The sequence below is a fragment of the Saccopteryx bilineata genome, chromosome 1, assembly GCF_036850765.1.
Source record: "Saccopteryx bilineata isolate mSacBil1 chromosome 1, mSacBil1_pri_phased_curated, whole genome shotgun sequence".
NCBI lineage: Eukaryota > Metazoa > Chordata > Mammalia > Chiroptera > Emballonuridae > Saccopteryx > Saccopteryx bilineata.
The window spans coordinates 262,297,880-262,324,650 of NC_089490.1; the positions used below are offsets into that span (position 1 = coordinate 262,297,880).

The window sequence follows — 26,771 nt, forward strand, 5'->3', positions numbered from 1 at the left end:
AAAAACAAAGTCTTTTTTTTTTTTTAGACAATTAAATATAACAGGGTGACATTGGTCAACTAGAGTACATAGATTTAGAGAAAACATTTCCACATCATTTGGACAGTCGATTATGTTGTATACCCATCACCCAAAGTCAAATCGTCCTCTGTCACCTTATACTTTGTTTCTCTTTATGCACCTCCCCTCCCCCACCCACTTCCTTTTCCTCCCTTCCCCTCCCCTTGGTAATCACTGCAGTTCTTAGCTTTTTCTGATTTACTTACTTCACTCACTATAATGTTATCAAGGTCCATCCATGTTGTCATAAATGGCAATATGTCATCATTTCTTATGGCTGCGCGTATTCCATTGTATGTATGTACCACATCCTCTTTATTCAATCCTCTATTGTGGGGAATTTGGTTGTTTCCATGTCTTAGCCACCGTGAACAGTGCTGTGATGAACGACAAAGTCTTAGTGCTCGTTTTAAATGAGAAAGGGAAAACCTCATGAATCTAAAAGAAGAGGCTGAGAAATGAATCTTGGCATCCAGCTGACTCCATTAATTCCTATAATCCTTAGGTGTCTGAGGTCTCTACAATGCCACTACAGTGCAAATAGCTACCAACCAACCAACGAACAAAACGCCCTCTGCCAGGACCTCGCTCCCCCAGGGTTTAGGATTTTTGCTGCATTGCCCACACTCACCTTAGCATCAGGGAAGTTCTTTTGCCAATCTGGTGTTCTCATTGTTATATTACAAAGCCTAACTCACAGGTGGGCTGTAGTCCAAATACTCTTCTCATTCAGCTGTCTGGTCCTTTGAAGCTTCTTTCCCATCGGAACCATGAGATAAGTGGTGGTTTGGCTGCCTGGCCAGCTCTCAAATGCCTATTCACCTGGGACAGCAATTGAGATAGCACATTTACAATGAAAACTAGTGGAAGACAGCATCTCCGCATACCAGCTGTCAAGAACACAATCAGCTGGCTCAGTGAGTAGTTTCTGTTGAGGCTGGGGGGGGGGGGGGGTCAGCGAAGGCAGTACTAGTGGCAGAGAAGGGACAGGACCACTGAATGCAGAGAGAGAAAGAAGAAAAGCTGGCAGTGTGGTGACTTAGGACTTCCCAAGTCCCAGAGGGCCACACTCCTATAGTGCTCCATCTTCTGAAGTCTGTGTGGGTGGGCGAGAGGACTCTTGTACTCAGATGCTGCATTTACAAGAACTCAATTAAATTCTATAAGCAATTTTAGGCTAGTGATGGTAACAGTAATGAAATTCTTATTGGATATCAAAGGAAAATTTGATTAATATCCAATCAGAATTAATTAGCTCTTAAGTTGAGGGCATAATGGTAGGACATAATAACAGTAGAAATTTGGGGACTAACTCCTTTTTATACTGCTCACAAAAATTAGGGGATTTTTTTTGCCTCATATTCATTTTGAAATATCGCCTAATTTTTGTGAGCAGTATATACTTCTATACGCCCCAGAAAAAGGCTAGAAAGACAAGGGAATAGTAAAGTCATAAACCTTCACTGAAAATGCTCTGTTAGTCTTAGGGGATATTTTGTACTAGACAGGAGGTCAAGTTTTCCCACAAGTTCTTGGTTAAGGACACAAGCCCAGGGCTAGGGCAAGTTGAGTGAGGCCTTCATCTTTGGTGCTAAATTTAAGTGAGAACCAAAAAAACTCAATAATCGAAACCAAACAAAATTAATGCAATATTTTAAAAACTTTAAGTTAATTCAAAAAAATCAATGATAAATAAGCCATGAAAATGTCAAAGACAGGTTTCATAACAGTACCATGCTAAACCATATCAGAGCCTGAGGAAGAAGGAAAATTAGTGATACCAGTCCTGCCTTTGTCCAAAATGTTGGTATTTGGTTCACTGTGGATTTTTATCTTATTTTATTTTTTTAGAGAGAGGCAGAGAGAGATAGACAGGAACATCAAACTGTTCCTGAATGTGCCCTGACCTGGGATTGAACTGGCAACCTCTGCAGTTCAGGATGATGCTCCAACCAATTGAGCTATCTAGCCAGGGCTTTTTAAAATTTATTGATTGATTTTTAGAGAGACAAAGAGAGAAAGGGAGAGAGGGGGAGGGGGAAGGGAAGCATTCATTAGTTGTTCCACTCAGTCGTGCATTCATCTGTTGCTTCCTATGTGTGCCCTGACTGGGGATCGAACCTGCAACCTTGTCATTTCAGGATGACATTCTAACTGACTGAGCTAACCCGCCAGGTCCATGTTTATCTCTTCATGTTTTAATGTTATGTTAAAATATTACTTCTCTTTATTACTGAGTTTTTTTTTGGTCTCCCCCTTAAATTTTGTGCCCAAGGTGGGTGCCTCACTCACCCCACCTGGTTCTACCCTGAGGATGGTGAGAAGTGGGGTTTCCCAGCCGACTCCAGGCTAGTTTCCTGAGGGCCTATTGGCTGGCACAGTGTCTCAGTTTTCCTCAGAAGTGTGCATTGCCTTCTACTTTACATTCTGGAAGCTGAGAGAACTCTTGGAGATCTTCCACTTTGTTCCTCCAGCTTCAGTTAACTCCCATCTAACTCATGAGCTCAAAGACATCTTTCCTTCAAAGCCAAGAGAGGTGGCAGTGATGAATGGATATCGAATCCCTCTGAGCCCAAGGCTGCCTGGGCCCGGTGGGAGAGGGTGAGCAGAGCACTACTCTGCTAATGAAATGAAACATCACACAATTAACTGCTACAGTCATGTTAAGTATCAGCACTGAGAAGGGAGTTTTCAAAGGCAGTTATTTAAGGCTGTGTGTTAAAGGAGAAAGTGACTGAAAATACGAGGAGGACATTGAGACACACTCCTGAGCCACTGTTTTATCTTCCCAGGCCTAGGAAGTGAGGCATCCTTCTGAGCAAGCCAATCAGAGCCACTGCTGGGTTGGTGTTGGTCTTGAGTCTGGCAGTGACTTAAGTCTTTTGTCATTGAGTTTTGGGCTTGGAAGGGACCCAATGGGAAAATGGGTATGGCTGCCTGGGCCAGACTCTCTAAGTGTTCAGGGCAGGGGCTCCGCCAGGCAGCTTCCTAACTCCTGCTACGGGAAAAGCCTCTCATTCTAGGAGCCCAAAGGCAGCATGGGTTTAGAAAGGTCAGGCAGCCAGCCTTCTGAAGGCAGAGATGCCTCCCCTCCTGCCGACTGCCCCATGCTGCCCAGTCCTGTGCAGGGACCACTCACCTGTGGGAGTCCAGGCAGGAATGCAGTCTGACACATGGTCATGCTGTTGTGTTGATTATCTTGCTTATACTGACTGTGATTATCAGCTCTGGAAACTTTGGGAAATATTTCTGGTGGTGGCCATGACGATGCAGAAAGTGTGCTCACTGGTAGCATGCTCCCTCTCTGTTCTCTCTTTCCTTTTTCTTTTCTTGCTGCTTCTTCCCCTCTTTCTTTTTCTCCTTCTCTCCCTCTGTACTCCCCTCCTTTTTTACCTTCCTTCTTTCCTTCCTTCCTTTCTTCCATCCTTCCTTCTTCCCTCCCTCCCTCCCTCCCTCCCTCCCTCCCTCCCTCCCTCCTTCCCTCCCTCCTTCCTTCCTTCTTTCCTTCCTTCCTTCCTTCCTTCCTTCCTTCCTTCCTTCCTTCCTTCCTTTCTTCCATCCTTCCTTCCTTCCTTCCATCCTTCCTTCTTCCCTCCCTCCCTCCCTCCCTCCCTCCCTTTCTCCTTCTTCCCTCCCTTCCCTTCTTCCATCACAGAGTATGAAAGCCACCACTCTAGGAATCCAGACTAAGACAGCACCAACCCACTGCATTCCCTGTGTATTAAGCTCTTTCCTGCCTTAAGGATATAAGCAAAAGATGGGAAATACTAATTGCTGACCTACCACTCCATAGCCACTGTCCTTAATAATATTTAATGAGTCACTTGGAAAAACCAAAGCATTCTGTTAACTATCTCTAATGTGAATTGCATCATCCTAAAGACTACAGGGTCCCAGGCCCTAGCAGAACATACCTGCCCACCCTGCTTTTGTCCACCAGGTGTGTGCCCCTTCCATGCAATGTAACCTGCTACCCCTTAACTGCACGCTGATCTAAGGCTTCGTGACAGCTCCTCTGTTTTAAGCAACAGTAAATTCACCTTACAGAGTCAGAAAGGGAGCTTTTTGATGATTGCTGTCAATTTTATTGCTTTATCCTGGTTACTGGGATAGAATCTGTAGACACGGTGTGTTTATTGGTTTTATGTATCACATGTTGTTGCTGCTCTGACAAGCTAGTCCTATAAAAATGTGTTATTATTGCGTGTTGTAGTTCAGTGAGCTGACCCTGCATTTCAAAGTGTACTGAAGCAAATAGCATTCAAGTCCATAAAAACTGGCTGGCCCCCATCACAGAGAACTCTGCAGGAGCTGCAACTCCCACAATCTGGGAGCAAATTATACCTCCCCCATGCCAGCAGCCATCACTGCTAACCAAACACAGCACAGACCCAGACACAGGCATCACTGTGAAATATCAAGACAGGAAACTACCGTATCATTCATACTCATTCAACTCTCCAATAAATGCTGATTCTAATTTTAAAGTTTACTAATGTAGGTAATAAGTGGGTTTTTCATGTTTTGTGTATTAGTATACAATGCAGGAGGGACAGCTGATGCTGTTTTCGATCTGCTCTGAATGCTGAAGAGAAAATTGACTTGAATTACAGCAAGAGAAGATGTGGTTAGTTCTAAGCAAGTCAGGGCAGGGGGTGCAGGATGTTGAGCTAGAATCAAGCACCTGATACATTCAGGGTTAGTATGTCTGACGTGGGTGGGGGGATGAGCCTGAATTGTGCAGAGCAATGAGCCAGCCCAGTGGGGCTCCCAGACAATGATTCATCACAAGTCATCCAGGACTTTCTTCATAAAACAGACCCTTGGGCCCCACCTAGAGAGTAGGATTCGGTTAGGCTAGGGTGGGCCCTGGACTCTCAGGCAAATGATTTCATGTAGAATCCTTCTTTCATCCTAATTTTATCAAAAAAATAGCAGAAGCACATACTAGGCTTCACGGGTCAGATGAGCTGAAGAAGTGCCCTATGTGCTGTAAGAGGAAACTTCCTGACAAAATGGGAAAGAGGCCTAAGGAGCCTTCGAGCCCAAAGGTGAGGTGTCCTGGGAAGGCAGCTGGTCAGTCCTTCTGCCATCGGGCCACAGGCTCTGCTCCAGAACCACCCTGCTCTGCCACCTGCCCCCTCCCCAACTCCATCCCAGCTAGTCACAATTAAAAAAAATTTTTTAAAGACTTTATTCACTTTTGGAGAAAGAGAGAGAGAAGAAAAGGGGGGAGAAGCAGGAAGCATCAACTCCCATATGTGCCTTTTTTTACCAGGGGTTTTGAACCAGCAACCTCACTAGTCACGATTTGAAATAATATATTAAATATTGCAGGTCTTGTAACAGGAAAGAACTCATCTACTGATTATTATTATTATTATTATTATTATTACTATTTGTATTTTTCCGAAGTTAGAAGCGGGGAGGCAGTGAGACTCCTGTATGTGTCCGACCAGGATCCACCCGGCATGCCCACCAGGGGGCAATGCTCTGCCCATCTGGGGCGTTGCTCTGCTGCCGCTGGAGCCATTCTAGCGCCTGAGGTGGAAGCCATGGAGCCATCTCCAGCATCCAGGCCAACTTTGCTCCAATAGAGCCTTGGCTGAGGGAAGGGAAGAGAGAGACAGAGAGGAAGGAGAGGGGGAAGGGTGGAGAAGCAGATGGGCGCTTCTCCTGTGTGCCCTGACCAGGGATCGAACCTGAGACTTGCACACACTGGGCAGATGCTCTGCCGCTGAGCCAACCAGACAGGGCTCTACTGATTATTTTTAAAAAGCCATTGTTACCCATTTAAGATTAAATAGTAAACTTCATTAAATAGCGTCCTTTGATCTTCCCCCCTCTCTTTTTTTCAGAGAGAGAGACAGGAAGGGAGGGTGAGAAGCATCAACTTGTCATTGCTTTCATGTTAGTTATGAATTGAGTTTCTTGTATGTGCCCTGACTAGGGCTAAGCCAGTGTCCCCTTGCTTGAGCCAGCGACCTTGGGCTTTTCATGACAGTGACCTTTAGGCCCAAGATGGTGAGCTTTGAGATCATATGGAGGACTCCCCACTCTAGCCATCAACCCCGTGCTGATAAGCCCACGCTCAGAGCCAGTGACCTTGGGGTCAGTGACCTCAGCGTTTCAGGTCGACACTTTACCAACTGTGCCACCACCAGCCAGCCGTTCCCCATCTTTCAATAAATTCTCTAAGCATTTGTCTATTCAAGACAGACCAGATCCCACAAAGGTGAGTAGAGGACAGGGGCCCACCAGAACATCCATCTTCTTCTCTGTTCATGTTGGCTCATAGGCTTTCTAAACAGGTTGGGGTCTCTCTTTTTCTATCTCCCATCCTCGGCAAAACCTAAATATCCAACAATAAATCAATGATTAAATAAACTAGGGAGCAATCTGAACAAACTGGGAGAAATTCTGTGTTCTTGGATGGGATGACAACATTATAGACATGTGGATTCTACTAGGAAATAAAGAAATGAGATAAGTTAAAATGAGATGAGAAAGCCAGATAAAAGTGTAGGATGGGCTTGAGATAACAGGAACCGCTTGCCCTGCTTGTGGGTGTAGACTGGAGCAGCCACTAGGACTACTTGGCAATAGTCAAATTAAACACGTGGCCCACAAATTCTGTGCCGGTTATATATCCCAAGAAAGTTTTATATTTCCAAAATGATATTTAGGGCAGCATTATTTATGGAGAATGAAATTCCAATTTGAGTGTCCATCACTAGGAAAACAGATAGGTAAAATGTGGAAGACACCCACCATGAGGTATCATACAGAAGTTAGAAGCAATGGATTAGATAGAGCTAGAGCAATATGGCTGACTCTTAAACATATAGTGTTGGGGGAGATCCTTGAGAGGATGTGACCGCCAGTTGACCAACAAGCTGGACCCTGGAAATTGAGGGTCATCTTTCCCTCCCTTGTCTTGGAATGTATGCTCAGTGTTCCTACAGTGGGAGCCATTTTCAAGGACACCTCTGAGAGTAAGGTGTTATTGAGACCATCTGGACAGTATATGTGACTGAACCCCACAAAGGCCTCTATATAAACTTTAAGATTCTGGCAAGTGGTTGAGGAGATCTAGTCTCTTGTGGCCACCCAAGACAAGCCTAATTTGTAAAGTCTCTTGCTCATTAAAACTGCTTTCTACCAATCCGGAGTGGTCTGCCTCTGTCTCTGGTCTTCCTTGTCCTCCGTGTGTGTGTGTGTGGGGGGACAGTTTGCAAACCAACATATAGGGCTCGATGGAAAAACAAACTCAAAATGACATGTTAGCATGAATACTTTTATAAATTAAAAAAATGCACGCATACAAAACAATGATACCTATATTTTGTAAGATCACACACACACACACACACACAAATCCATTAACACAGTTGCCTGCGGATGGAAGAGGGACGGGGTGTAGGGACGGGAGGGAGTGTAGGGGTAAAGGAAATGAACCTTGCTACAAGCTGAGGTGGCAGTGCCAAGAACTGAGGAGCAGGGCGACCTCAACCGCTGCGCCTGAGCTTCTCTGTGCACGTGCGCGTGAAACAAACCAATAGGGCACGTCCACAGAATGAAATGCCATCCAGCCATTATAAGTAATATTGCAGATGTGGATTTATAGACATTGAAATATATTTGTGATTTCGTACTAAGGGAAAGATAGGTTACCAAACATGCCATTACTTAGTTTTCTTTTTTGAAAAAAAAAAAATCTGTAACAATTGAAGAATGACAGAGGGCTGGCGGGATGGCAGTGACTCTCCCGCTTCCCGTTTCTGAGTGTGCCTTTAATAACCATGCACTGCGCAGTAAAGAGGAAACGAGGGACTTTCTTCTAAAGACTCTTTTTGTCTTTAGGAAGGTACAAGGAGAATAGAGGTGATTGGTTGTGAGAATTCAGAGGTACTAAACAGGAGGTACCCTTATTCTAAGGTTTTGTGTTTTCAAATGCAAATGGTGAAGCCCCGGCTTTATGGTGTGCTCTTTCTTTTCCCTTGAGGACAGAGCGAGCCCCACTGATTTGAAGGCTCCCCACTTGAACGGTTCAGGGAGCTGGGACTCGCATCACAGGATGGCTCTGTGCTGATGGATGTGATGGACTGTCCACAGGAACTGCCCTTAGTCCCAAGAAGAGTAAATCTGTCACCAGCCTAGGACAGGCACTTCAGCACAGCACTGTTAACACAGTGTGTGTATTCCAAGTGGACAGAACTTCCAAGCAGAGGATTTAGACAGGTCAGAGGTGGAGGTTATGGTGATACCAGCCTGACATAAGAAGAGCTGGCTTCAGGCCTTGCAAACATATCATTCTTCACCTCTTGGCTGCTGACAGCCATGTCCACGGAGGGCTTAATGAAATCTGTTAAAGGCTTTCCATGTTACAATATTAGTCAACCTTTTGGAACACTGTGTGGGGCAATAAAAAGTAAATATATGCAACAGATTTTTCTTTTCCTGTATCTGGGTTGACTTGACTGGCACGTCACAGAGTGTACAGGGAACTCCAGTCTTGGGAGCAAACTCCCTTTTTGAAGTGCCTTCCCATAGCCAAGTATTGGAACTGATAGCCCAGCCATCAGCCTGTGGTATTGGGAAATGACGATCTTGTCTTTCGGAATGTGCGGTGTCAGAATTGTGAGACGCTACTGCCTGTTTTCCATGAGGGCTGGCGCTGATAACTCTGGTTGTCTGAGGTGTCCGCACTGGCCCGGGACCTGGACTTGGGCCCGGCTGACTGACTTTCTGGATGCAAACAGTGGTGGAACTGAGATTCAGCAAAGCTGTGGTCATGAGCTAAGAGACGTGTATGATAGGAACGAGGGTCAGAGGTGGAACATGAGTGGAACCACACAAAATGACTGCTGTGGGGAATGAATGAGCAACATGCAGTAGGAGTGGGGTTAACTGGGAGAACTGTCCCACCACTGAGTTCCTAATGCCCGGCCTTTACTGCAGGAAGATTTCTGTAGTGAAATACAGCAACATTTTTTTTTAAATGTTGCATTGGTGTTGCGAACTGAAAATGCTAGATGTGAAACTGTCTACTGATTAATTTATTTAATTTAATTAATTTTTTACAGAGACAGAGAGTCAGAGAGAGGGATGGTCAGAGACAGACAGGAATGGAGAGAGATGAGAAGCATTAATCATCAATTTTTCCTTGCGACATCCTAGTTGTTCATTGACAGCTCTCCCATATGTGCCTTGACCGTGGGCCTTCAGCAGACCGAGTAACCCCTTGCTCAAGCCAGCGACCCTGGGCTCAAGCTGGTGAGCTTTTTTTTTATTGATTTTTTTTTTTTTTAGAGAGAGAGAGACAGAGAGAGAGAGAGAAGGGGGAGGAGCAGGAAGCATCAACTCCCATATGTGCCTTGACCAGGCAAGCCCAAGGTTTCGAACCGGCGACCTCAGTGTTCCAGGTCGACGCTTTATCCCACTGCGCCACCACAGGTCAGGCCAAGGTGAGCTTTTTTTGCTCCAATCAGATGAGTCCACGCTCAACCTGGCGACCTCGGGGTCTCGAACCTGGGTCCTTCCGCATCCCAGTCTGACGCTCCATCCACTGTGCCACTGCCTGATCAGGTGATTAATTTAGAACTAACTAAGGAGCCATATCATACAGAATGAGCAGCTTCCTTGGCTCATGGTTTCCCACTAATGGTCACATCTGTTACTTGACACCTTATGAATTTTCTCAGCACATAAAGAGAAGATGAGGTGGCTTACATCAGAGGGGCCTGTATCTCAACTCAGTTGCATGACATCTGGCAATACTTAGAAAGGTCAAGAGCTTTAGAACCAGAAAAATCTAGATTCTAATCCAATCTCTGTCTGAGGTGTATGTTAAACACATTACATAGCCTATCTGGGCTGGTTTCATCATCTGGTTTGAGGACTGTGTTGGAGCCCAAATGAGATGGTCAATGAAAAGCATCTCGTCCAGTACTAAGTGTACACACATATACATGAATATATATAACATATATAATATATATCATGCTATCTATCATCTACCTACCTGTCGATCAGTCGACTGTATGTAGACAATAAGTTTTGGGTTGCTTCTTTCCATCCGGAGGGGGGGTAGGGAGGGCGAGAGGACACAGTGATAACTGATGGAACAAGGTTTGGGGAGATCGAGGGAGGCAGCGGCCCTGAGAACAGACACCTTCCCCGGGACAGCAGAGACGGTGAGTGTGCTGTGGAAGTGGAGACGTTTTGCAGGCAGAAACAGGAAGGATGTAAAGGAGACTTAATCTTGAAGAATGAAACATATTTAAGTTAAAAAAAAATTAGCAAACCTTCCCACTCAACAAATAATCAGCAAAAAACCATCCTTTCCACTAGTTATATTCAGTAACACTGTAGAGCTAGTACGTATGTGTGTATGTGTAGAAAAAGCACTTATTAGCCGTTATCTTTTCATGCTAAATTTTTATTTCAATGTTATGCAACTGCATAAGTATAAATATTTGTTCAGTATACAACAATTATGACATCCATAGGGAATTCCTTAGAGAAAATAAGACTGCAAACACTCCATTGCACAGATCCTAACAAACTTGAAGCTGGTAAATCTACCGCTGGGAGTACTACCGAGGAGCACACCTTACAATCACAGGAGACCGACCGAAGAGAACACAGGAGAACGTCTACCAGCCGACGGGAGAGGTTCACAACAACGAACAGGGATCACATGAATGCAACCTTAAGTACTCTTTACTCATCCAAAATGCAAAAAAACATATTTGGCAAAAATGATAATACACTATACAAAATGTACATAAATATATCATTTGTAAACAAGCACCTAGTTGTGCTTTAAAGGAAACGGGACAGTTTAAAACCCAAGGCTGTAAACCATGAACTGCGTCCCCGACAGACCTGCTGATGTCTGAGTGCAGAAGCACTGGGTTATGACAACTGCCTAACACAGACACGAATTATAAATGTTGAGACCACTTTTGAAAGCCATTTCAGTTCCTGTGAAATATTTGCTTCTTGTACAACTTCATAATGTAGTTATGTGGAATGGCTAAAACTACATGAGAAAAAAAGTTAGGGGCCAGGGGGGAGACTTTTCCTGTTTATTTATTTAATTAATTTCCTTTTGCCCTCGCCAACTCATGTTACAATGAAGGACAACCAAGGGGTGAGTTAAATTACACCTTCGTTTTTGGAGCAGAGTTTACAGCCTTGCTAAATGATTTACAATCCACAGGGTTATAGGATTATGCTGTGCTTGGATGAAGAATTTGATAGCTTAACTATACTAAGACAACCCCAAGGTGGTGTGGGTGCTGGGTTAATATTCATTGGTAATTTTTTCCCCCTTTTACAAAACAGAACAAAAATTCCTGCTATGGATCCCAAGCATCTTATAAATACTTATCTGTGTGAATTTTCCCTTAGTATTTAGTGCCTTAGTACTTAATGTCAGCAAGTGCCATCTCACAATACAAAACAATCCACCAGGAAAACTGCAACAAAAAAAACAAACAACAAAAAATATCCTTTCAGCTCTAAAATGATTAGACAAATTCTACATATTCCATGGTATACAAAATTTAAATAAGGCTTAGCAAAAGTAAAAAGGACAGTCACATTCAAGCACCAAATAGCTCCAAACAGGTCTTTTTTTGTTACAAAAATGCTGCTCTTTATTGATACAGTATTTCTTTTTTGCATACAAAGGAAGAGATCACCTTATGAAATGTATGGAGCTACTGGATGCATCAGAAATGAATGTGAAACCCAGGAACTTGCTAAAAACAGCAAGCTTCATCTACAACATAAGGCCCCAGCTATGTATTCAAAGGTAACTGATATCCTGATTATTCCTTAATATATATGCTGTGATGCCAAAATCCACCCGCCCCCTCCCTTCCCTCAGAAAAGCAAATGTAAAACCTCTTCCAAAGCCTGATGCTTATGACTCAACCTAAGCACTAGTGGACTGGTGTGCGGCCAGTAATATTCCTTTCTAGTCAAGCGCAGGGCTGGTGCAGGACTACAAAATGTGTGCTTCTTCAGCTAGCGACTCACAGCATAAAGGCCTGAGTTTAAGAGCAGGAAAAGAAGGGGGGGGGAGCAGGAGAACAGAAATAAAGACGAAGTATATTTTTAGAGCCCCTGCTCTACCTAGGGTGAAGACCTGACACACACCCCCACAGACAAGGACAGCTGGCCTTCCGCACAGGTAGACCCGGGATCGAGATGTCCATTAGGATGGCCACGAAGTGAACTTGGCTCGCTCTGTTTTGTTCTGGCCATTCCTACTGGAGGAGGATTCTAGATGCAGCACTTACGAGTAGTTCTTGCTTTAGATCTGGAAACATAGGTAGCCGTACAGTACTATCAAAATCTCTGGTTAAAAATACATGTAAAAACTCACCGTCTACTGTTTAGGGCTTTCTTGCATCTTTATCTCTACTGGGGATGTTTTAACTTAGAAAAATGTAGCCTTGAAATAGTCTCTTGAACCACACACAGACCAAGACACGTGGGCGATGTGTATGTACACGAGTGTGAGTGTCGCTCTACTTCCACATACATCCATTTGTAATCATTTTTGCTTCATGACTACATTATGGTAAGTGATGAAGCAAAAATCGTATTTTGTTTTTTTAAAAGCTGTATGTAGTAAATGACGCAAATCAGCAGCAAGATATAGACTCTACATCCCAAAACAAACACATTACCAGATATTTACAGAGAAAATCTTTTTCACAAACAACCCTCACCTGTAAAGGAATTTATTTTTCCTTGTACAAACACTATCTGGTAACAGTTTTACCGGTTACAATTGGGAAGGCATTTGGAAGAAGGTCCCCTCTTTCTTTCCATCTTTTCTTTCTCTCTCCCCATCCTCAGTGAGGCTCCAGGCTCTGCCCAGCGATGTTCCCACAGTGCTGGTTTGGAAAGATGGTTAAGACTCAGCCACACCCTCCGGTCGGGTCTCCCGGTGCCGCCTGGGGCCTGCCCCCTTAGGAGGCCTTTTTGTGAGGGCTGCTCCGCACACTCTCTTTCCCCCGCCTCTGCCGGACCACAAAGTCCTTCTCTGAAGAGAGGGTGACGGGGCGGTCGGGGCTGGGTGCAGGGCACGGCTTGGTCGGCTCTCTGCCCACAGGCTGTTTCCTGGGCTGCGGGGCCAGGGCCGGGGCCGGCTCCTTCCCTTTGCTCTCTCCTCCGGCCGCAGTGACCGAGAGCGCCCTGTCCCGGGGGCCAGTGGCCCCCGCCGCGCCTGGGCTGGGGTGGTGTGACTCCGGAGTGATGGTGGAGCTCCGGAAGGACGGCAAAGAGTCACTTTTTGTCATTTGGGCTCTGCCGTTCCCCACGGGCAGGGGTTTCCTGGGGTCCCTGTGGCTGGGGGCTGCGGGCTCGGCGGCGGCCCCGTTGGCCTTGGCCGAAGAGGGATCGCTGCTGGCTGTAGAGGCCTCTCGAGCTCCCGGTCTGGTTTCGGGAAAGCTGGAGGAGTAGCTCAGAGACTTCTCTGGGAGGGCAGTGGACCGAAAAGAACTCTGCCCGATGGCCGAGGGTGACCGCCTCATGCCGCTGGGCTTGCCTGCCTCGGTGGGTGGCTTCTGCGGCCCCAGCCCTTTCCCCTTGGCCTCCGGCAAGCCCTTCCCCAGGACGCCGGCCGGCCTCTCTGCGCCTTTCAGCCTGGCCTCAGCCTGTGCCAGGGACAGGCTGGCCTCCGGCTTTCCGCTGTCTGTCGGAACGTAAAGTGCTTCCGTGCATTTTTTCCCTTCAGACTTCCTGTCTGCGGTGGCGGCCAGTGGATGAGGGCTCTTGTCTGTCTGTCTGCACGGTGGGGGGCCATCTTTCACAGTGCATGGTTTGGGGTGCTTTGGAGACAGGTTTAGCTTTTCGCTGACAGTGGGAAGTTTCTGGTCTACAGATTCACTAACCCCTGGGTGTCCTGGCCGTGGCAGGTGCATGGGCTTCTCCAGCATCTCTGGGGCACGCCCACCATTGGCAGGCTTCAGCTTGGTGTCCGGGGAGCCCCCTCTGGGGGGCAGTGGGACTGAGGGCCCACTTCCTCCCTGGCCAATCACATTGCTGGCTGTGTTCTGGGAGCCTGGGAGGGCAGGGAATGCATCCAACATGCCCTTAGTGCTGCCCTTCCCTTCTCGGCCAGGGCCGCCAGGGGGCTGTGTGCCAGGCTCTCTGACCACTGCACCCCCTACGCTCGGCTTCTGGGAGGAGAGGGGCCTGTCTGGATGCTTGGACTTTGGAGGGCTCGGGTCAGGGCCAGACTTGGGCTTGTGGCTGCTGCTTTCACTGTGCATAGCAGCGGTCTTGGGTGGGTCCTGGGGGCCCAGGCCGGCCTCCACAGCGCAGGCCCTGCTCCCCAGCTCTCTGCCTGAAGCGTGGCTGGGTGAGCCACAGTGCTGCCATGCAGCCAGGCTGGGCAGCTCTTTGGTGATCAGTGGGGGCTGAGAGCCATTGCCAAGACACTGTTGTAGCTGTTCTTTCCTTTCTGGTTCCTTGGGGCCGTCTTTCTGCAAAGAAGGGAAACTGACGAACTTTTCACTCTTCCCACTCTCGGGTGGCTGCAGGGACCGCCTGGCAGGAGGGGCTTCTGACTTGGGCTCCATGGCCCCCCTGCACTTGCCCAGCTCCCTCTCACAGGCAGCCTCCCCCAGCTGCAGAGAGGAGTCCTCTCTGGTCAGTGGCCTTGCCTCATCACGGCCGTTTCTGTGGTTTGTTTTCCCACCAGGCCCCCAGGCTTTCTCCACAACCTGGGTCTGTGTGTGGAGATCTGGGTGGGTCCTTCCCACGGAGGGGAGAGTTTTGGAGTTGTCACTGGTCTTAGCAGCTTCTGGGGAACATAGTTCCATAGAGGGGTCTCTGTAGACATCAGCCCTTGCAGCAGACGGTTCAATTCTGGCTGTGGAAGGGCCTCGTTCCGATGACTCCTTCCCACTCAGCTTTTCTCTCGAGGGGACACCTTCAGATGGGAGTGGGCAACGTGACCTGGCCAGGTTGGTGCTGTGCAGGCTCTGCCCCAGGAAGGGCAGGGATTTAGTGTCAGGGCTGGGATCTTGGTGCTTGCTGGGGCCGCCCTCTCTCCACTGGGGGCTGTTTTCTGTGACTGTCGCTGGGCTCCTGGTGGCATGGGGAACTCTGCAGTCCTGCTTTAGCTCTGGGTTGGGGAGGGGAGATGCTGGTGAATTCTGGAGACCCCAGCTGGGTGGCGGGACCCAAGGTTCAAGCAGGTAGGATTTATTCATCTTGAAGCCAGCAGGGGAAGGCTCCCTCTGAGTAGCAGTGTCATTCTTCTTCCCCTCACTGCTGGGAAGAGCAGGTGGCACAGAGGGCCCCATGGCACTGCCCGGGCTGGGGCTCTGTGCAGGTTCTGGGGAGGGCAGCTCGGTCTTGGAGGCCTGAGGTCCAGACAGGAGAGCAATGTCCAAAGTGCCCTCAATTGGCTTCAGGCATGACACAGACCTACCTTCCAGCTTATACTCGGAGGGGCTTTTCCGGACAGGTGACTCAGGAGCAACGCTACCCGGCTTCTCCGCTCCGCCATCTACCCGGCCAGCCAAGGTCTTGAGAGGAGCGAAAGACACAGCGCTCATCGGAGCTGCATGGGTGCTGCTGCTGAACACTCGGCTCTCTGAGGCTGGGGGGGCCTCCTGCAGCCCCCCCAGGGGCCGGACTGGGTTCCCTGGCAGGCCCTCATGGGCACCAGATGCCATCTTGGGCTTGAGCACAGGACAGAGGTTGTCATCTTTGTCATCAAGTGACATTTTCTTTCGGAGGTAATCGATGTTGGCCAGCTTGCTGTCTAACTTCTCACATCGGACACAGTCCTTGGTCTGGGGAGCCTTTTCCACACTGTCACCCTTCCCAGAGGCGGGCCTGTCAGTGGAGTGACAGAGACCGTCCTGAAGGGTGCTGGGAGCAGAGCCTCGTTTGAAATCACAGGCGCCCTGGCTATGGTCTCCGGGGGCCTGGCCATAGCTAGCGGCCACGCCGTCTGTGGTCACATCCTCGCTGGCCCGCACGCTGGCCTGCTTGTGAAGAGCATCCTTCAGCAGGCTGCCCAGGGACTGTGTCTCCTGAGTAGCTGCTTTGTTTTCAAAATGACTTGACCTTTCTAAAGCCTTTGGATATATTTTCTTCTCTCTCTCTTCTAGCCTCAGAGTAGAGTGGTTTTCCAAATCACTACCAAGTCCATGGGATTTCTGGTGCGATTCTCGTTTCTCTGGGAAGCCGTCTGGCTTCTTCACCACCACCTTGGCCTTCAGCTTTCCTCGGTCCAGGTCATCCACAGACTCCTGCCTGCCCAGCTTCCGGGAGACGGGGCGCTTCAGGCAGCCCTGCTCCACGGGCCTGGCCCGGCTGAGGGCCGGCGCGTCGCACGCATTCTCCTCCAGGCTCTGCAAGACCACTTCCCGCTGAGACTGCTCCCGCTGCACCTCCTCCTGGGTCACCTCCAGGCTGTGTTTGCGGGAGCACAGGTGCTTCTTGTCACTGCCGTAGGAGGGAGAGAGCTTCTCCTCCGACTGCACGCGCTTGAGCAGTGGGGACCGAGGGGGCTCCGCACTCTTGGGCCTCACGATGTGTCTGACGATGGTGGGCGGGGAGTGCATTTTGCTGGGAAAGGCTTGAGTGATCTTGGAATTGCCAAGTGAGTGTCCCAACAGAGGTGACGGAGATCGCTGCGGGGAGGTAGGCTGTGGAGTTGGAGAGGGCGTCCGGGCCAGTGGGGAGAGCGGGATGTTGCCGGCTGACTTGCGCCTTCCAGACCGGTATCGCTGGCCGCTGAGTTTGGGGGCCAGACCATGAAGAGTGCTGGGCCGGATGTGTCCTGACCCCGCTGGGGAATTGGGGGCACTAGAACTTGGGGAGCTGCTCTGGGAGGAGTTAGTACCTGGGGGCGGAAAACAGAACACAGTGAGCACCGGCCACCTTCCCCTCCCCTTTCCGCCCCCAGCTCCAGCAGGTAAGGTCAGGTGGAGGTCTGCAAATGTCTCAGCACCCAACTCTAATGAACAAACAAATGCTCTTCAGATAAACCTCCCTAGATGAAGTTTTAACCCAACACTTTCTGTCTTTTATTTTAATGCCTCCAATAGCCCTAACTTATGACCTCCAAGCTAGAATAACCCTCACGTGTCTTAGGGGTCTGACATGGTGACTCTGATGTCCTCAACCCTCCCTTGGTATTCTGACCGCTCACTCACCGGACGGGAAATCAGGGGTGGAGCGATAGCTGGGCGTGGGAGACCGAGGAGACAAGCTGTGAGTGGGGGACCCCGGGAGGCTCTCCCCAGACGACAGCGATCGGTTCAGGCAGGAGAAACTTCGGCTGGTGTGGAGTAAAGGAGAGGGCTGCTTCGCTAGTTTTTTGAAAAGGGATCTCCTCCTAGAGCGAGAACGAGAGCACATGGATCAGATTCTGTGTTCAGAGCGGCTCCCGCCTCCCCACAGTACCCGTACACACCCTGCGCCAGACACGGTGGGTGACATGAGGGCAGATCCAATCAAAGTGCAGGGTCCCACTTGTACATTAAAAATAGTTTTATGACTGAGAAAGAAAGCACACAGTGGAAGCTCTCTTAACTCCAAACACTTTAAGAAGAGCTGGGATAATAAAGTATATAAAGTATATTCAGTGTATATTCATTTATTTGTCGTTTATGAGGAGAGTGCTCTTTGCCTGAAAGCTCCTGCCTATTCACCCCCAGATACTGCCAGTTTCATTAAGAGATAATACACAAGAACGCTCTGGAGGGAAAACCGTCTCCGATACCGAATTCTTTAATGGTAGCGCACTGGGCAGAGGCTTTCTCTGAGAGGGGCTGTCTGCTGTGCTCATTCCATTGTGGGCTCTGGAGTATTTCTAATGACAATGCAGGCTGTACAGTCACATAGAAACGTCGAGAAAGGTGAACTGAAGCTTATCCTATCAGCAGGGCACCGTGCTACAGCAGAAGCAAGTGTGTATTTATGCCCCAAAGCACCATTTACAGCACAAGGCACAGCGTCAGATTGCTTAGCCGTGCAGGAAGCTGCACACAGTTCCTTCACCATTATGCAAACCTGACCCACCCCTGGGGAGGGGGCTTAGGCAAAAGTTTAAACACAGCTACCCCTTGAAACAGTGTGTTCTACATGACTCACAGCACAAACAAAATATAAAGCACACATAAAAAAAAAGAAAAAAAAAGAATTTCAGAGTTTATGTTGTGTGTGCCTGTGTGTGTGTATAATTTTAATAAAAGTAATAAATGCACTTGGGTTAAAAAGTCAGTTTCATAAAGTTATAATGAAAAATAACAGCTCCTCTCTCTGCCTCCCCTCTCCAACTCTCCAGAGAAAGGGAGTATTTCTTCTCCCATCTGCCTGCCTTCTGCTAAGTAATGTGCTTACATTACTTTTTAGTTTTTCAGTTTCAGAAATTATCTATTGATGTCCTACCACAGAAGATGAGAACTAAGCTCTTATTCGACCCTTTCCACCTTCTGACCCAACACACGTCCCCTTTTCCATTCCTCCCAATGAAGCTAAACAAAAAAATTTGGTTAAGAAAAAAAAAAAAAGGCTGGTGTTTTCTCTTTATGTTATAAATATTGTTCATAGCTGGGCTATGGAAAGAAAGCACAATTCTATTTTTTTTTCTTGTCTAACTTTGTCTTTCCTGGAGTTGATCAGTATTCCTTTTCCATTTGCTTATTTTTCTACATTTCTATCATCAAAAATCCTCTTACTATGGTCAGACACATCAGATTCAAGTGGGTAAAGGGCAGGTGTGGAGCACCATGTAGGGAGCACATTCGACAGCTGCCAGGCGGGAAAAGTCCCCACCAGAAACGTACTGCATCCTGCCGGGGTCCCGCACCGAGCCGAGAGAGACAGGCACGGTGCCTCCCAGATAAAGAACAGGCAAAGCCTTTATTTCCAGGCTTGTGCGGATGCTTTTAAGATATAGTTATTTCAAAATGTCTGGCATTTAAAAAAACACCAACTGTTTTTAGATAGCATAAAGGACATTATTAAATGTGATTTAACATTAAAAACTGCTTGAAGGTCCAATTCCTCAAATCTAACTCAAATGAAATGAGGTCTAGAGGCTTAAGAAACACCAAAGGACTTTTCACAGTTCTTGCACAGAAGATAAAGCAACCCAAATTCTTCTACAAAGTAGCTATGTAAGTGCTAAATAATGCCATTGTGAGGATGAACTTTCATGTATAAATATATGTTAACCTTAGCATAAAATCTCTCATATATAAGCATTTAAATTCAGTAGGGAGTAACTTTTCTTCCAACATGAGTCCACTAAATTCTCAAAAAATACTGCTATAACCAACCTTTCTAGACTTTCTTTCTTCTTAGATTTCTTGCTCCGCCTCACCATCCGGCTCTTATAGCTGTTTCTCCTGGCTGGTCCCGTTTTGATTGATGTGTTTTCAAACGGGGTAGTAGTGATTGACACCTTATTCCCACTCTATTAAAGGAAAAAAAAAAGAGCTGGTATTAAAGGGAAATGCTGTAATGAAACAAGATCAGAACAGAGATAGGAGAGTTGAAGACAAAGACACATAAGGACATACATCTATACATGTACATAAAAGGACTTCCGTTTCTAAATAACCCTTTAAGCAGTGAAGCCCTAGGAGAATACAAACTGGAAGGAGGCAAAATGGAAGGTTTCCCTAAGAGGGTAGGCTCCGGGCTCCACAGATCTGAGTTCCAATCGAGCTCTGGGCCCTGAGCGGGCGGCTCTCCTCCCTCGGCCCCACTTCCTGTGCTAACAGCAGAGCCAGGCCTGTCTCCCTGTCTCCCAGGGGGCCCCTCTGAGGACCACACACAGGAGCGAGCCGGTGACGCCTTCAGCAGCAGAGGGACACATGGGGAGGCTCTATAAATAACAGCTTCATCCATATGGATTAAGTATAAATAATGTGCCCAGGGGCTGTCGCCTTGGTTGATTTATGTTTCTTTTTTTCTCATTTTTGTGTTTTTCCTTTGACCTAGAAATCAAAGAGTCACAAAATTGAATAAGACTTTTATTTTTCATTATTTTAAAAGGTTCCTTTCCTATCACCATAAAACCTGTCAGCTTGCCAGGCTAGGAAGTTTATGCCAAGTGACTGTGAAACAGCCTCTCTCCAACCAGGTCACGCGTGGTCAGGTAATTCCAGTGGTTTCCTGCGTCTCTCGCTCAGTCCAGGGACAGGGCCTTGCCGGGCAGGCCTCGGGGACGGACTGGAGAAGGGAGTCTGAAGACAGGCCGGCGGAGCCGAGGGCTGGGGCGAGACTGATCCCCTTCGTTCTGGCATCAATGACCCGTTCTTACACTTCTTAATAACCAGGGAGAAACATGTCCTCTCAAAGTCACAAATGGCCCTGACTACCTTGGGAAGATGAGAAGTATAACGAGAAGGGCCTTCTAGAAAGCCACTGTCGGGAGGACACCTAGCAGTTCAGCCCTCGGTGGTACCAAGCAAGGGGGCGGTGAGCCTGAGGGGGCAGGGCACTGGAACAACAGGGAGCGTCTGCTCTAACGTTCACGTGTACTCCGTCCGTCCCCCAACCCGGGTGGTAACCAACGCCTTTATAAGAAGAAAATAGTGAAGTATAGATAAAAAAATTCACAGTTGTCAGAAGCCAACCGCCCAACGAACAATGGTGGGATTTCAGTACGTTGCCTGCAGGCCTATTTCCAGGCCCGTGCACACTATGCATGTGTGTATAGGCATACTACATAAATAACATTAATCTTAAATGGATCTAATATTTAATTTTATGTTGTCTTTTCATTTCACATTTTATAATTTTGAAAAACTTTCCCTTCGTCATTGAATATTCTTTAAAAACCTATGTTAATTAGCTGTATTATAATACGTATTCCATGAGAAGGGTGTTATCAAAATTTAACTCCTCTACTGCTACTGTTTTCTACTTTTTAATTCTTATAAGGGTTGAAATAAATATCCTTCTCTATATATCATGTCTTGACCTCTGACATTTTCCTTAGATTAGGTCATTAAGACTCCATGTGTTGAATCAAAGGGTCTATCTGAGCTTTTTCAAGACTCTCAGTACAACTGATACACTCTTTCCCAGAAAGTTTACGCCAGTTCACGTTCCTGCCAGCAGCACATGGGTACCTATCTTACCACAGGCTTGTCAGAACTGAATATTAACATTAAACAAACTACCAACTTTATAGATACAAGTTATACCAAGTTTTAATTTTATTCTTTGACAATTAACAGGTTGAATGCTGTCTCATTGAATATGGTCATTTGTATTTTTTTTAGGAATGATTTGTTCCTCTCTTACATTTAATTTAGTATGTAAAAAGCTTAGTATTTTATTATTAATTTTAGAATTCTATATCTATTTAAGAATCTATAATCTCATCTCTAATGTCATGATTACAAAAATAAGTTAGAAAAATGGATATGACCTTGAACAAGAGATAAAAACTACTTTTCATTATAAAAGGGTAAATTATATGTTCTATATGCAAATGCCAGAACTTTAAAAATATACTTCAATTTGATAATAGAGACTGACATTCTGTTTAGAGTTAAATGGGAAATTCTTGTAAGTATGAAAAGCCTACCAACGAAGGTTGTTTGGAATTGGGCCTTTCTTCTCTCCACAAATCCAGTGGAACCACACTAAGTAGTTTCTCCTACGCCTTAGCTGAAGGAAAAAGGCAACAAAGTGGGAGCTGGAGCACACCCTTCACTGAGGCTGTCAGCCCCTTCCGCACTCACACACAGAGCGGACACACAGGGCCACACTGACCACTGGGGTGTTCCGCCACGTGAGCTTCCTGAGTCCGAATCCAATCTACCCTTTTCTCACAGAATCAACGCTGACTTTTATATCTTTACCTAGGAAAGGATAACAACACTACCTGGTACTTTAAAAGCACATTATGAATATTAGAGTATTTTTCTCATACATTCTTTCACTTTATTTTTACAACCAGGTCATGAGAGGGTTTTTTTTTTGTTTTGTTTTGTTTTTTTACCCTGGGAGATGGGAAGGGATTGTTACCCTTCCTTGCATTCTAAACAAGGAAAACAGATTCAGGGACGTGGCGATTCTTCCTTCCTGGGGTCACAGCACCCAGTGGAAGAGCCCAAACCTGTCTGCCCTGCCCCCACCGCCTCTCTCATTCCCAACTTGAGGGAAAGTGGAGGTGAGAGAACCAGGCACTGATTGACAGGAGGAACAAACAGGGCATCAGACTGTCAAGAAGACATTAAGAAGACATAAAAAGATCACAAACATTTTATAAAATAAATATGAATGCTGAACAGGTGTCAGAAAATAGTTACAACCAGGAATGCTAGATCACAGGACATCACTGGACTCTGTAGAAACGGCCCCTTGGCCTGTAAAACCAATCCTGGTTTTCTCTTCCTTGTTGCTACATATGGCTGTTCCAGAGGACAGGCAGCTAGACTTAGGGAACTACAGGAAGAGGTAGTGTCCCTAAGGGGAAATACAGACACGGAAGATGCCAAGTAGCAATATCTGGTTAGAAACACTAATGACTGAAAATGTAAGTGCCGGAAAGATGACTTCGTGAACAGGTGAGAAATGGCAAGCCTGCCCCCTGGTGGATCCATCAGCCACAGGGAGAGCTGCTTACACACAGCTCATGTTCAATACATTCCTTTGGAGAACGAGCAACCTCCTACCAGAGAGGTTCTGTGGTCCTGGTTTAAAAATAACAAAAAATGGGGCCAGCAGACTGTTAAACGTTCAGTTAGCTCTCTTTTACTTTAAACTATTTGTGTGATTAGTGCACAGTGGGAGGGAAATTATTTTCAGCTGGCTGAACTGAACACAGTAGCAGAAGTCGGTCTATCCAATCTCTTCTTTCAATCTGGCTCCCCATTTAGTTATCTGTTGGCCTGGAGTATCTCTTGAACTAGACTTTTTCCGCATTTCTTTCTCTGTAGAATGCACATGGGGAATGGCGACCTCCCTGCGTAGCTGTGCCCTTGCCCTAATTCACGCCCTCCACCATCCAGCCCCAGCCAGCTAGCACAGTCCATCCCTTTTCTGAGCCCAGGCTCCAGCCACACGGTTTACTTGTGCACCCCAGGCACTTGGCGCTCTCTTGCCCCCGTGTTTCTATGCACTCCCTTTGCTTTGCCTAGACTGCCCTGCCTCTCCTTCCCATACGAAATACCAGCCTTCATCGTCCTGTACGGGTGACCCCTAACTCCTCACGCCTGTACACCCTGGTGGAAGGCCATCGCTCCTTCAGAACTGGGGCCACAGGTACAGTTTATTCTTTACGTTTAACACACTGGTTGTAGCCTGGAATTGCCACTGCCTTTCCCCGTGGCATCAGATGGTAAGTTACCGGCAACTGGAGAACCGAATGTGGGAACATGCTGGTGGAACACTTGAAAGTGGACCTGCAGGGGTGCAAATCCTCTTCTGCTCCTTCCTAGCGGATAAGCGCGGGCTGCTTGGCTGACCTCTAGGCTTCAATCTCTTCATCTATAAAATGAGGGCTCTTTTATTCATAGCCGTTACCTCCCAGGGTGTGAGGATTACCTGAGCTTATTTATGTAAAGCATCCTCCACTTCCTGTCAGTCTTATGTGGCATTTTTGGTGGGACCCTTGCAGGACTTAGTGCAATACTCTGCACATTTCAGGGGCTCAGCAGTGATGTGAGGATGGTAATAATGAGGTTATCTTGACGGTCCCCACTTCAGTATTCAGAGGTTCCAGAGTTCATGGAAATAAAAATTTTGAAGCAGGGACTGATGAAGTTTTAGGGCTTGTCTTGTCTTATGCATTGGGGATTTAAACTAATGTTATCTCAAGAAAGCAACCTGGCTGTGTAGACTTTCCTGGATTAGAGAGGTTTAGCCAGGTAGGCTATCATGTGAGCAGGGGCCAAGACTGGGTCAATATGGTCTCCATCCAGCATTATAGGGAAGCTGTGAAACAAACATGGAATATGCTATGTTCACAATCCAAATGATAAATATTATAATGTATTTCTAAATATTTACATGCAGCCTTACGTGATGGCTCTCCCTCCTTTTTCTAAGGGTGCCATGAGATTTTGTAAAGAAGCTTGTAAATATAAACATCATGCAGACAGCATCCAAGAACACCAAACACAGCTACCGTCCTGATGTCCCGCCAGTGACGGCACAAAGGAGCCCAGCGTTGGTACCAGTCACTCCACACTCTGTAGAGGATCGCTGTGTGAACTTGGAAGAAAGCTGCACAATTACACAGTTCACTGGGAAGGTAATTAAATCCCTTGTATCCTCTTTGTTTCGTTACACTGGTTACTCTTCTTGAGTGCTTCCTTTATGAGCAATAGGCAGGATCTTCTGCTTGGATCTGTGACAGAGCACGCCACGGCTCCAGAGGGTGCCAATGGATCTCCAGTATAGCATGTCTACACGATTTCAGAGACACACATCGACTAGATGCAGGAATGAAAGCACTCTGTAACCAGATGATACAAATGCAATTGTGTGATCAGTGGGATCGTGTGATTCTGCCAAGAGACCTTGCCAGAGACCGCTAGGAGAAATGTATATTCAAATGTCACAGAATCAGGAAGAAAAGTATTGAGATTCAGAATCATATCAGAATATTTCATAAAATAAATGATGAAAATGAAAAATTACGTCTCAGCAAAATAAACACGTATTTTCTAAAGCTACATAATTCGGTTTATTATTTCTAATGATTTTAAGAGTGGAAATATAAAATGATATAACGATATGCTGTGGCAGACGCTACACTGCATAGAACAGAATGCGGTTATAAAGAATGAAGAGGGCCAACCCATGTAACCATGTAAAAATCCCCCTGACCTTCCTTTAATTACTGATGCCAAGGTACAGAAAAGATCGAGCAGGATTGATGACAACTAAGAGAAGCTCACCTATCAAAACACAGACATATTATTAAAACAAAGGGTCAAAGTGAGCTCCTAGAAAAACTCAAGGACAAACAGCACCTCTGTCGGCCCACCTTTGCGGTCCCTCGTCCACTGGGATGGCTCATATACTGGATATTGTAGACATAGGGACAAATTCCCCTCCCTTGCCCCCCAAACCTTCCCTGACCCCTTACAAAGGGTCTATCTGTGAGCCCACAACAGGGCACCCTAGAACTCAGGATTGGCACTGTGGGAGAAGCAACTAGTCAGACACACTCATCTTTGTATCTTTCCTTGAATTTTGTCTTGGGGAGTTCTGAGGTCATCCTGAGGGACTTTCACAGCTAAGGGATCTCAAACTCAGCAGTCCTTCTCTGTCTCCCACTGCTTGGACACTCAGAGAGGGTTGTTCCAGGCCAGCTGGGCAGAGAGCATTGTCAGATAGATGGTGAATGAAACTAGATCCAGGTAGGTACCAGAAGCAGCACATTTCTGCTCATTAGCCATATTGCAAAAGGGTGAACTGCCTCCATGCACCTTACGGCTTTTATTTACCAAACTGAAAGGCATATACAACAGGTTAGGAGTCAAGTCACGACAAAAGTAGTTGTGTGGTACTTGGCTCCTCCCATGATAACTTTTGGACAGCAAGCAAACCACAACCCCAGAGTTCACCTCAATTCCATGAACATTTTATTGAGTACCCACTTATATACCAGAATCTGGCTAAATGTGGGGATTACGTGGGAAGTTTTCATTGTAATTCTGCATCTCTCCTGCAGGGCTGCTGTCAGATTGGCTGTGTTCAGCATGACCACAGCTGATTTCTAGCACTGCCTGTGGCTCTGCAGTGTTCTCCAGGCATTCACTCCTATCCCTCTGGTGATCGATAGCATATATTTGTGAGAAAGCTGGCTGGCATTAGAGGAATACCATGTGAGCGTAGATGACAGCAAATCCAGCTCTGAGCCTGTGTTGGACCTGAGCTCAAGACCAAAATCTCATTAATGCTGTGAAATAATCAATGGCAATAACTTTTATACAATCTATTTCACAATGGACCTCTGAGCACATATGCTATTACTACTCTTGGAACCAAGGCCAGACTCAGAATCTTTTGAAGATTCTCTTGTGCGGCCTGGGGGGACGGCAGAGAAGGAAGGGAAATGGTCACCTAACTGAGCTCACTTTTGAAAGGCTTTACACACCCACTTCCCTGGGGCACCTCCTGCATTCCTCATTTCCTTTCAAGTTCCAGTTACAGGTCATTTCCCTGTGATGCCTCGTCCTACTCACAAGAATGTTTTCTCCAAAAGTATGAAATTCCTCCTTCTGCTAGAGCCCTGAATAATTCACTTAGTTACATTTTATGTGTTTACACATGCTCTGCATGTTCCACAATTCTTGAGGGCAAGGATTGTGTCTTAAATCCCATTACTAACTTCTACTATGGTACCTGCCTCATGCAGTGTTCTGGAAATGGTCTGAGTGCACGTTATTTAGACGTCTATGCTCTGTCAATAGGCCTCAGATTATCTGAAGCTCTGATTCATACCTTCATGCCTGCTAGGTTCTTACAATGCTCACGAAGCAAGAGGCCATCCAAAAACCTGTTGATCTGTAAAACAATCCTACAACTAGAGAAACTAGTCTCTAATCACAGAAAAACTAGTCTACTTTCTAAAAAAAAATGTAATATCAAACTAATTCAACTTTATTTGTTTTAATCAGATCTATATTTGGAGCTACAACTTTATATTCTAGAGCCAGCAGTTGGCAAAGCAAGTAACTCAAAAA

At 46.5% G+C, this 26,771-nt stretch overlaps 1 protein-coding gene across 9 annotated transcripts in view; it reads right to left on the reverse strand.

Annotated features, from left to right (window-relative positions):
• Positions 1–11,253: 11,253 nt before the first annotated feature.
• Positions 11,254–26,771, reverse strand: part of MAST4 (microtubule associated serine/threonine kinase family member 4) — a 627,450-nt gene continuing 611,932 nt past the window's right edge. For all 9 annotated transcript variants that reach the window (XM_066241988.1, XM_066242046.1, XM_066241987.1 and 6 more), the window contains 3 exons: positions 19,392–19,528; positions 17,262–17,443; positions 11,254–16,948 (listed from right to left, as the gene is read on the reverse strand). In XM_066241988.1, coding sequence (XP_066098085.1) covers positions 13,053–16,948; positions 17,262–17,443; positions 19,392–19,528 — 4,215 coding nt within the window. In that variant the 3' untranslated portion in view covers positions 11,254–13,052. The remainder of the gene's footprint in view (positions 16,949–17,261; positions 17,444–19,391; positions 19,529–26,771) is intronic.